The sequence below is a fragment of the Dipodomys spectabilis genome, unplaced genomic scaffold, assembly GCF_019054845.1.
Source record: "Dipodomys spectabilis isolate Male_0828 unplaced genomic scaffold, ASM1905484v1 ptg000162l, whole genome shotgun sequence".
Classification (NCBI taxonomy): Eukaryota; Metazoa; Chordata; class Mammalia; order Rodentia; family Heteromyidae; genus Dipodomys; species Dipodomys spectabilis.
In genome coordinates this window covers 2,401,060-2,412,708 of record NW_024870839.1, presented here as the reverse complement: position 1 = coordinate 2,412,708, position 11,649 = coordinate 2,401,060, and the positions used below count along the sequence as shown (strand labels likewise).

Genomic DNA, 11,649 nt, shown 5'->3' with positions numbered 1-11,649 from the left:
TTTGGTTGGAGAGAGCTGTGGCGTTTCCCTACTGCCCCGTCGCCATCTTCGGTGTTTGTTTTTTCATTTTTTTAATAAAACTTAGTAATAGGAAACAACTACAAAAATGAAAAAGTAATTTCTCTTGCATCTCCATGTTCCTCTTCCCACCACTATGTAACAGCCTGTCACCTGCTAGTTCTGATGTCCCTCACAGAGTGCACAGTAGGTCTCACAGTTTTGCCACTCACCCCATTCAAATATCCTAAGCATCTTCATTGGAGGAGATTTTTGCTGTCTGTCTGTTTATTAGTGTCAGTCCTCAGGTTTAAACTCAGAGCCTGGCCACTGTCCTTGAAGGGTTTTTGTTTGTTTATTTTTTTTTCTTCAAGGCTGACTAGCACACTACCTTTTGTGCCACATCTCCACTTTGATAGTTTATTGGAAATAAGAGTCTCATGGACTTTCCTCCCTGGGCTGGCTTCGAACCTTGCTCCTGAATTGCTAAGATTACAGGTATGAGCCCCTGGCATCCAGCTCGCTTTTATTTTTTAGTAACTAAAATTTACATTAAGGTTGAGCTTTTTCTTTTTTGTTTTGATTTAACCAATTACCTTTGCCCGAAAATTGAGTCTTTCAGTCTTAAGAAAAACAGTGAAATACTTTAGTAACATTTCATTCTTTTTTCATGTTCTCAGGAGTATTGTTCCATCTTCAAGCAGTCTGTGAGACCACTGCAAGTTCTAGACAATCCGCAGCGAGGTCCCCGTCATGGCGAAAATGAAAGGAAGAGAATGCGGGCACATAAAAAGATGATTTGTATGTTGACAAGGAGGGAATTTTCAAGAAGAAATGATGGCAAAGTCTAGCACTGAAGGTGTAAAAATTTAGTAACAATCACTACATTTAGTGCTGTAAGGCAGCTGTACCAGCCGGTGCCTGTCATGTTTGTAATCCCAGCAACTTGGGAGGCTGAGATCTGAGGATCAGAGTTCAAAGCCCAGGTAGAAAAGTCCATGGGACTCTTATCTACAGTGAACCTCCAAAAAGCCTAAAATAGACCTGTGGTTCGGTGGCAGAGTGCCAGCTTTGAGCAAAAAGCTCTGGAACAGCATCCAGGCTCTGAATTTAAGCCCCAGAACCACCGTGCTTGCACACACACACACACACGTGTACACACACACACACACACACCACACACACACACACACACACACACACACACACACACACACACACACACACCACTGAAGATTTGGTCCCTTTGGTGTGTGAGTACTCTGGCCTGGCCTGACATGTGGGACTCTAATATTTAGAGTTTGGACCTGGGGTCTAAAGCTCTGGCTTCCACAGAACTTCTCTGTCAAGAAATAGGAAGTCCAAAGCCAGGTGGCAGTGGCTCACATCTCTAATCCTCCACCTGCTCAGGAGGCTGAGATCTGGAGAATCATAGTTCAGGGAAGCCAACTGGATCAGAAAAAAGTCTTTGGGATTCCACTTCCAATTATTCAGCAAAATGCTGGACTGGAGGCATGGCTCAAGTGGTAGAGCACCAGCCTCAAATAAAGCTGAGGAAGAGTATGACCCCTAAGTTTAATCCTAGTGGGAGAAAGAACTCAGCTCTCAGGTAAGAGTAAGGATGAACAAGGTAGCTTTGGAAGGAGGAAGAATGAATGCCTCATAAATGGCCAGACTGAGGCCAGTGGTCAGGACACTGGAGCACATGTCATTGCTTGTAGATCAAAATCTTATCTTTTATATCAAATTCAGATCTGTGCATGGTTTTCCTGAATTTTGTTGTTTTTTTTTTTTCTTGTCAGTGAGGGGCTTGAACTCTGGGCCTGGGCGCTGTCCCTCAGCTCTTCAGCTCAAGGCAAGCACTCTATCACTTGAGCCACAGCGACACTTCCTGTTTTCTGGTGGTTTATTGGAGATAAGAGTCTCACGGACCTGCCCAGTCTGAGTTTGAACTACGATCCTCAGATCTCAACCTTCTGAGCAGCTAGGATTATAGGTATGAGACACTGGCACCTGGCCTGAATTTAATTTTAAGTGAATATATGAATACCTAAACTGCAACTTCCATTGTAAGGGAAGGAAAAATGTTTTGGTGTCCTTGTCAACTTAAAAAATATAATTACCTTTGCTCTTTGCACATTTCCTTTTCTCTTTTTCTTTTAAGTCTGAGACCAGGATACAAGCTTGGTACCTGCCGCTTTTGCTCATTGGCTAGCACTCTACCATCTAACTGAGCCATGCCCCCAGCCCTGCATCTTTGCATATTTCCATAGAAGGTTTTTGTAGCCACCAGACCTTTCCTACTTCCACTTAAATTCTCAGTAAGAATTAAAAAAAAAAAAATGTGCTAGCACTGGGGCTTGAACGCAGGACCTCACACTATCACTTGGCATTTTCACTCAAGGCTAATGCTCTACCATTTGAGCCACAGCTCCACTTCCAGCTCTTTGCTAATTAATTGGGCTCTCATGAACTTCTGACTGGGCTGGCTTTGTACCACGATCCTCAGATCTCAGCCTTCTCAGTAGCTAGGATTATAGGCATAAGCCGAGCACCTGTCTTCTCGGAAATTTTGCAGGAAAGTTGAAGAGCCAGTGGAAAGCAGGCATCAGCTGAGAGTCAAACGAAGATAGCTGCTGCCTGACCTCCTCTGAGGCTTCTGAGTTGATTGGGAAGAATCAGATCCCACAGCTCCCAGGTTCACCTTGGACAATTCACCATTTATCTCCATGTCACCCATGTAAGCAACAAGATGCCTAGTAAGACCTAGCAACAAAGAAAAATATTCAAGCAGATTTGACCTATTAGCACATTTCCACAAACATTTTGTAAATGTAAGGCCCAAACTTCTGTAAAATGTTGAAATTTTTGGTAGATTTGTATTTCCTCCAGTGTCCCTGAAATATGTGTGTGTATGTATGTATGTATGTGTATATATATATATATATATATATATATATATAAATAAAATCTATATATTTTCCCCAATGTCCCTAAAATATATATTTATTTCTATACATAAATATATGTAATTATAAAACATTCTCACCCACCCAACAATGGGCAGAATTCCCCTGATGCTATTTCTTCATGGGGAATCTCAATTTGTGATTATTCCTTGCCCCAAAATAATCTGTATTTCATATCCTTAGCTCTCTTATTTACGTCACAAATTTCATGATTGCTTATGGTTACGTTGGTATAAACACTACTTCAATTGCTGTGGCATTACGATAAATGTTTGAATATATGATAATTAAAGGATTCAATTGCTTTATGTATTGTGCACATTTTAATGTTTCTGGAATCAGGATGTAATAATGTTAATGTTGAAAGGAATAGCAACATTATATTTTTACAATCCCCCGCCCCCCCAAAAAAATGATTTCCAAATAGCGAGTTTTGCAACTGAAATCAAGTTCATGAGGTATTTATCCTTCTATATTATCCTTCTTATGTTCATAAGCAGACTACACATGAACTTCTTGGATCCTTTTTAAGTTGGCCTAAAATGTCACACTTGACTAAGAACTTTTGAAAATGTGTAACATGTTATATCTGTTCTATAATTTCAACAGATATGAAAGCTACTTTACTCTATTTCTTTCTTTTCCACCTTTGGGTTCTGTTCTATGTGGATGTGACCAGAAATGGCCATCACTAATTCTTAAAAGCAGAACTTACAAACTTTCAAATGATTTTCTAAAACATTTAAAATCTTGTAGCATATTGCCTTTGGCTTAATTTTTAAATTGTTATTATGAAGGTATATATATATGGAGGGGTTAAGTTACATAAGACTACATTTCTTTTTGGATAATTCACCTCTTCTCTTGCTCTCTCCAAGTCCTTTCCCTCTCCCCCCCACCTCTACTTCCAAGTTGTATAGTTCATTTTCAACATAATGTTCTCCCTTTGGCTAAAATTTGCTACAGTGAATTGTGTTCTGGAAGCTACTGGAGTACACTTAATAAAGACATCAGGCACAAATCCTTCCCATGCATAGCATTAATATAAAGAAAGCCCAAGGAGGAAGGCACATCGATTTGGAATTTCTCAGTACAATTGTAATATTTGGAAACTTGTGTTAATTTAATCCATATGTAATTTCAAAGCAGCCTCTGGTGTGCTCTCATATTTAAAGGAAGGACTCAAAGAAATATGCCAAAATAAGTCAAGGCTCTAATAACTTCATCTTTAGGAATTGAAGTAGCAGAGATCAGAAAAAATAATTTTCATCTTTATAGCCACTCCTCTGTAGGCTTCTCCTGAGTCAGATACATTTATTAGATACTCAGGTTGGGTTCTTTTATATTCTTTTTAAAAATAATTGCAGCTGGGCACTGGTGGCTCATGCCTGTCATCCTAGCTACTTAGAAGGCTGAGATCTGAGGATGGCAGTTCAAAGCCAGCACAGGCAGAAAAGTTCATGAGATTCTTATCTCCAACTAACCACCAAAAAACTAGAAATGAAGCTGTTGCTCAAAGTTGTAGAGCTCCTTACTAACGTAATAAATTTAAAAACTGCAAAACCTGTACACATTACTTTTTTTTTTTTTTTTTGGTACTAGTCCTGGGCCTTGAACTCAGTGCCTAGGATCTATCACTGAACTTTTTTTGCTCTAGACTAGCTTCTGGCTTTTTGGTGGTTAATTGGAGATGGAAGACTGCCTGGTTGGCTTTGAACTGTGATCCTCAGATCTCAGCCTCCTGAATAGCTAGAATTATAGGTGTGAGCCACCAGCGCTTGGCTGTACTTTTTAAAAATCTGTTTTCTGTATTGGAAATAACAGAGAAGTCATTCTCAAACTAAGAGCAATTTCTGGACTATTAAATAAAGATTAGAAGCTGTTCTTCCAAGTTTCCCTATTAGCAATAAAACAACCAAAACAAAACCAAACCCTATGTAAACTGAAAAGATTCATCACTATCCATGTCCCTGAATCTTGCAGAATCTGAACCAAGGGCAAACTTTTGACCAAACATATGTGAAAAAATTTGTCTTCCCAAGACAGGAACTGGTTATTTTTTTTTCCTTACTAAACTTCATTTTTCCATGATGTATACCAAGTAGTCCATCATCAACAAACCCAGTAATAGAATCACACACTATTTTAAATCCATAAACATGAGACTCTGGCTTTAGAAGTAAAACCTTCATGGAAATGACACTGGATGAACTGTTACTTGTGACCCCAGTGACCTGCTTGTTTGTACCAGGTATTTGCATCAGTATGGCTGTTTAAGGCTACACATTTTTAATAAAGGAACAGCAGAGTATCTAGAGACATGAGAGTTGACCTAGATTTGCCTTTATGGTCTCCAAGAATGAGTCTGTTGACACAGAGAGATGTAAAAGTGCAAAGGTTTATTGAAGAAAAAGAACGCCTGCTAGATTGGAGGGCCCAAGCAAGGGCACCACCTGGGGTGTGGTGTGCAGGAGAAAGCCACGTGACCTCAAGATCATTTGCAGCCTGCGACCAGAGCAGCCATCAGTCCCAACGAGACTCTACGAGTTCTCCATGTGTTCTTTAGCCCCTCTGACTGGGTGCTTGACCTGGTGCTCATCTCCGGGGTTCAATTAGTACATTGCTCACCTGCAAGTCTTCCAGGGACTATAGGCCATGAGGTGATGCCTAGTGTCCTGCATGTGTGACTCAGGGCCATGGTGATGGGGCCTGCACACAGGACTGCTCAGGGCCACGGTGTGAGATGTCCAGGGGTCTGCACTCAGGACTGCTCAGGGCCATGGTGTGAGATGTCCAGGGGTCTGGGCACAGGCCTGTTCATGGTGAAGGATGCAGAAACTGTATGGGAGGGGGTTTTGCTCTGACTCCCATATCCGGCTCCTTCTCTGCTGTTAAGACTAAAGATGTAGTACACAGTTATGTCAAATCTTAACTTCCCAGTTAAGAATTTTTTTCTATAGTGCAGAAATACACTACAAACCTGGATTTAAAGTCTCCCCTGTGAAGAGACAGCTGTTGCTGATATACCAACTTTCATCAACAGATTCTAAAGTCTGATTTCTTGTTTGCCTTCTTGATTTATTCCACTGAATTGCAGATTCCCTATTTTCCAGACACTGTGTAGATACTGTACATTGCATTCATAAATTGAGCCAAATGATTATGATGTTGATTTAAGGCTTATGCTTAATACACATAGCCATACAAAAAGCATGGATCACATTCTACTCAACACCTGTGTTCCCATCACCCAGCTTCAGATATGAAACACTGATCCGTTTCAAGTTCCACAACTTTTCTCCTGAGGAAATTTGGCAGTATTTGGTATTTCTCATTTCCATTCCATTCTCCACAAACAACGTAGGCTATTTTCCATGCTTTAAACTTTAGGGAAGTTAGGTAGGCCTCTCAACCTAGGTAGAAAACAGAAGCCTGGACCAACTGCAGCATGGCAGCAGCAATGACTTGGGAGCACAAATGCCCTTGATGGCTGCAGCCTGGTGCCTGCCCCCTTAGCCTTCAACCAAACAGGAACCATTTTCCTACTCATGCAATCTCGAGACTCAGCAGTGCATAGCCACTATGGACCAACTGGATCAGAAGCTTGACCTTGGCAGGGCCAAGGGGCCCTATATATAATGGGCTCCATCTACTCTTGGCACAAGGAGACCATTTCATTGTTTCGTTTGCTCTGGTTTAAAAACTTTCCTGACTTTTTAATTTTTATTTTTGTTGGTCATGGGGTGTGAGTTCTGGGCCTGCATGCTGTCCCTCAGCTCTTCAGCTCCAGGCTAGCTAGTGCTCTACCACTTGAGCCACAGAGCCACTTCTGGGTCTTTCTGCTTATGTGGTGCTGAGGAATCAAACCCAGGGCCTCATGCATGCAAGGCAAGCACTCTCCCACTGAGCGACCTCCCCAGCCCACTTTCCTGCCTTTGAATTAAACAACCCCGACCCCTAGACGGCATCAATATTTTAAGTATTCTAAATGTTTGTGCCTCCTTGCTTTCAGTTCAATCTTTGTTCATGTTTCTAATTGCCTTAGTATTCTGTTGTATGACTATTCTCATACACCTAATAAGCCCATTTCTTCTTGAGGGATATTAGCGTATTTTTTTTTCTTTCCAGGCTCTTCAACAGTATGAGATAGGCTTGCTGGTTTTCAAAGTGTTTGTACCAGTCCATGTTCCTGGTCCCCTGCTTCACTACTGTGGGACCACAAGCTCTACTGAGTCAGGATATGTTTCTCTAATTGCCGGTCAAGTCAAGGCCCTGTCTTGCTTGGATCCATATTTTCACATTCATTTCTAGGACTTAGGTTCTATTAGGTACTAGTAAATTATTTCTGGTAGTCACAGGATCAGACTGCTGAGGTGTGAGTGTGGAAACACCGTAAGGCCTGTTATAGTCTTAATTAGGAGTTATTTATTGCCCGTCTTTCTGGGAATTTTCAAGTATCTGTAGTAAGCAACTTTACACACAGGTATAGAACCCAACCCAACCCAATGAGTTCAATCTTTTTTTTTTTCCAAGGGCCTGGGCATTGTCCTTAAGTTCTTTTGCTCAGGGATAGCACTCTACTACTTTGAGCCACAGTAGGTAGAGTAAGAATAGGTAAGAGTCTCATGGGCTTTCCTGTCCAGGCTGGCTCTGAACCATGATTCTCAGATATCTGCCTCCTGAGGAGCTAGGATTACAGGTGTGAACCACTGGCACCTGGGCTTTCATTTTTAACTAGGTTTATTTTTGAACTGAAAAGTTTGCTGGAAACCTGAATTTAGAAACAAGTAAAAACATGAATATATTTAACATTTTAGAGGAAAAAACCAAATATATTGCTCTAGGCTTAAATTTGCCTTACATTTACAAATTAATTAAGCCTTCCCATGTATCATATAAAATAACTCGTAGTACTTTATTTTCCTTTTGGCCACAGATGGAGGTATGAATTAAACTGAGAAGAATACATGTTTATATTACCACAAATCTGACCACTGCACTTCTGACTTCAGTGGCCAGCCTTCAAAAATAAAAGACTTACATTCTGCATGATGAAATTATCCATATATATTGTTCATGTTGTTGTATCCAACTGATGCACATAGGAAGGCACTTGACATCAACTCCACAGTGGGGAGATTGTCACAAGGGAGACGAAGGGACAAACATGAAAAAAGGTAAATGTTTACTTTTCAAAATGCAGCACACATTTCCAGCCGAAACTGGTTTTCTACCCATGCTGGACAAATTGTACTCACATGATTAAAGGTTTCTAGAACCGCAGCTCTTCAACTCCAACGGAAGTATTTCAAGCATTGTACCTATTAAGGAATTTCTAAAATACTCTCAAGTCAAAAGCCCTATAGAGAATGAAATCTAGAAAGGGGTTTGGTAGGATGCATATGCATGTTTCCCAGAGTGCAGCCCACTCTTCTTTTGATAATGTTCATAGAACTGTCTCAAGGATTCAGAGATTCTTGGCGTCACAGTCCTCAAGGCCTGAGTGAAATGTTTCTTCATGATGCACTTGACTTTGAAGTCTTCTTCCAGAGCCAGAAGAGCTGCCTCTCTGCAGACAGCAATAATCTGAAAAAAAAAAAAAAAAAGTAAATTAGAAGAGGGAGAAGGACTTTGAAGAGCTGATACATTCCAAATCCTCATGCGCAGCCTAACTTCTATGCCATAACACATTTCTCTGTGGGAGTTATTGCACTCAAGGTTTGTTTTGAACTGATGCCTAATGCATGGTAGGCAAGCACATTTCCCACTGAGGAATATTCCCAGCCCTCACTCAAGTTTTCAGAAGGAGAAGTAGCCATATAAAGGGCTTTGTTCTTTCCTTCATTCCAACCCAACATCCCAAGGACTCAGTGCAGGAATAAAGGTATAGAAGAGGTAGTATTTGCTCTAGCTGAAGGTGGAACAGTATATGCCCCATACACTGTGACACAGGATGGTAAAGGTGGGAGTGCTGCGTATGCGTGCATGTGTGTGTGTGGGGGGTGGGGGGGAGGAGGGGGAAGGGGACGGAGGAGACCCAGGGCCTGCTCAGCAGCACGCCTGGTCCAAATGACAACAGCAACAACCACCAAACCAGTAACAGCCAGGTGGCGATGGCTTATGCTGCAATCCTTGTCATTTGGGAGAATGGGAAGATGTCAGTTCAAGGTTAGCCAGGGCAAAAACCTTTGAAAGATCCCATCTCAGTCAATAGAAAGCTGAGTGTAGTGCTGTATGCCTGTCATCTCAGCTATGTAAATAGGGATCAGCCTAAGCTTAACTGAGGCTCTATTAGAAAAATAGCTAAAGTAAAAAGCAGTTCAACTGGTAGAGCCTTCAGCTTGCTAGACAAGCAGTAAACCCTAAACTGAAACTCCAGTACAGCCACCAAAAAAAGGGGGGGGGGGCAGTAATATGTACTAATATGTATTAGAGGACTGAAATGGAAGCTTTATTTTTAAAAAAAGCATGCAAATGCTTCACTTGATAAAAGAAACCTGAGATCACTAATCGCCAAGGAATTTTTCCTTTCTCTAGTAACCTTTGGAAAGATAGTCTTTTCAGATAAAATGGCCAGCATATCTTTCCATTTGGGAACAATACTACAGAAAGTAAAAGAAAGGCCTTCAATTTAATCTTGGACTTTTCACATTACTATCTCTACAGACTGTGAAGGGCCCCCATGAAATGAGTTTGGGTTTATGTGTATGGGTTTGTCCAAGTGATTTACCTGACGCTTTTAGGACATATAGATTGACCTGTACATTTTCTACTAAGTACATGTGGAGCACAGAGCCCCCCACTCTGGCTACACAGGGAGCACAGGGTGCATCACCTGGAGGACACAGACAGTACAGGGGGAATCACCCTAGAGGAATCACATCCCAAAGCAGAAGCGTGAGAATATCTTACTACTGAGAGAATTCAGCTGAATTTTTTCCCATGAGGCCAGAGTAGAATATCACAGCATATATCAAAAGCAGAATTTGAATCACAGACTGTCTGGAATGTTAAATTAACCTGTTTAGAAAGAAAACCCTTGAAAACTTGAGCTCTTTAAATTTTTTAGCAAAAAGGATTTTGGAAACCTTCCATTAATCCCTTCACCATTTTTTCCTCCCCCCACCCTCATACGCTACAGACTAGATCATTTAAATGAGTTATTAGCCAACTAGCAGCATGATTGCTTTTGTCATTAGGCTGACGAAAATGTTTTGGCTGGTCCTGTAAAGTTGAATGCATATTCTTACCTAGTTTTGATTAAAAATTGGATATCTAGGCTTTAAGAAGATACATATGCCTTGTTGCAAAGGTGAAATTATGACCTGTTTGTGGCAAAGAGAAACTGAGACAAAAGACTAGCAGAAAGGCATAGAAGCTCCAGAGAGAGCTAGATTAGGACTGGGGTTCTGTTTCAGTGGCCAGGGAACTAATTTACTTGGTCCCAACATGTCCCAAACTCTATTCCTTCAGTAGTCATAATGGATCTTGTGTATCAGACATCTGACAAAGAAAAGTGTGCATAAATACATATACATATATATCATATATATGAAATTGAGATGATTCCTCAGGGGCTAAAAACTGCTAATCAAAGTATTTTATGAAGTTGTTATGAAAACATTATGTTAATGAATATAAATTAAGTTCAAGCGGGTTGGGGGGAAGAGTGAGCAGTGAGACAAAGGGGGAGAGGAGGGTGCACTTTCATGCTATGCTTGCCCTCTGTTAAAGCAGTGCCCTCATTACAATATAGCAATAACTGGATTACGGGAGACAACTGCACTTGTGAGCTGTGGGGAGACACAACTCCCTGGGATGAGAAAGCCCTTGACCACTGGACCTTGGGAAATCTAATTACTTCACTTTTAAATGCAAAAGGGCAAAAGAGGCAATTGTGCAGAATTTGAATGCCATGAAGAATAAGAACAATGTCTTACTTCACTGTGGGGGAAAAACAATAAAAGAAAACTCTTATATATAGCCTATTATCCCCCCCACCCCCACCCCCCATCTACCAGACAAGAAGAGTTTCAACAGGTGGCTCACACATAGCAAAAGGCAGACTGAGAAAATTAAAACCAACATGGTTTTAATTTTGAGGCAACAAAAGTTCTGGGGGAAAAAAAAAGAAGACAGGATTAAAGAATGATAGTCAAAGCAAAGACTGCTGACCAAAAAACTAATCAACGGGAGCAAAAGCTGAAAATGTCCAGCAGGACTCTGGGTGCTGGTCATCAGATGTAGACATGTGTAGTTCTTCTCTTGTTCTCTTCCGTCTCACAACAGCGCTTGTTTCTTTTCTGATGCAAGGAGACTGAGAACCTGGGCGATTTCTTCGTTTACCTTTAAGCACAGATGTTTCTAGACAATGGCTGGGTGGCAGCCACACTTGCTTGGTACTGGAACATCCATGATAAGAATAATGAGCCAGGTGTTGGTGGCTCATGCAGTTGAGAGCTGAAGAATGCAGTTCAAAGCCAGTGTGAGCAGTAAAGTCCACGTTCCTTGTCTCCAATGAACCACCAAAGCCAAAAGTAAAGCTGTGGTTCAAGTAATAGAGCACTAACGTTGAGTAAAAACAGCCCAGGGACAGTGGTCCTTGAGTTCAAGGCGTGGGATTGGCATGGGAAGGCAACACAATTACCCAACAAACTCAACTGCTTGATTCTCTGCCACCCTC

The 11,649-nt window shown here is 41.2% G+C and overlaps 1 protein-coding gene across 2 annotated transcripts in view; it reads right to left on the bottom strand.

The window, feature by feature from the left end:
• Nucleotides 1-8,018: 8,018 nt before the first annotated feature.
• The window catches only part of Spata5 (spermatogenesis associated 5), a 126,091-nt gene continuing 122,460 nt past the window's right edge, over nucleotides 8,019-11,649 (bottom strand). For both annotated transcript variants that reach the window (XM_042693006.1, XM_042693007.1), the window contains one exon: nucleotides 8,019-8,552. In XM_042693006.1, the coding sequence (XP_042548940.1) occupies nucleotides 8,343-8,552 (210 nt within the window). In that variant the 3' untranslated portion in view covers nucleotides 8,019-8,342. The remainder of the gene's footprint in view (nucleotides 8,553-11,649) is intronic.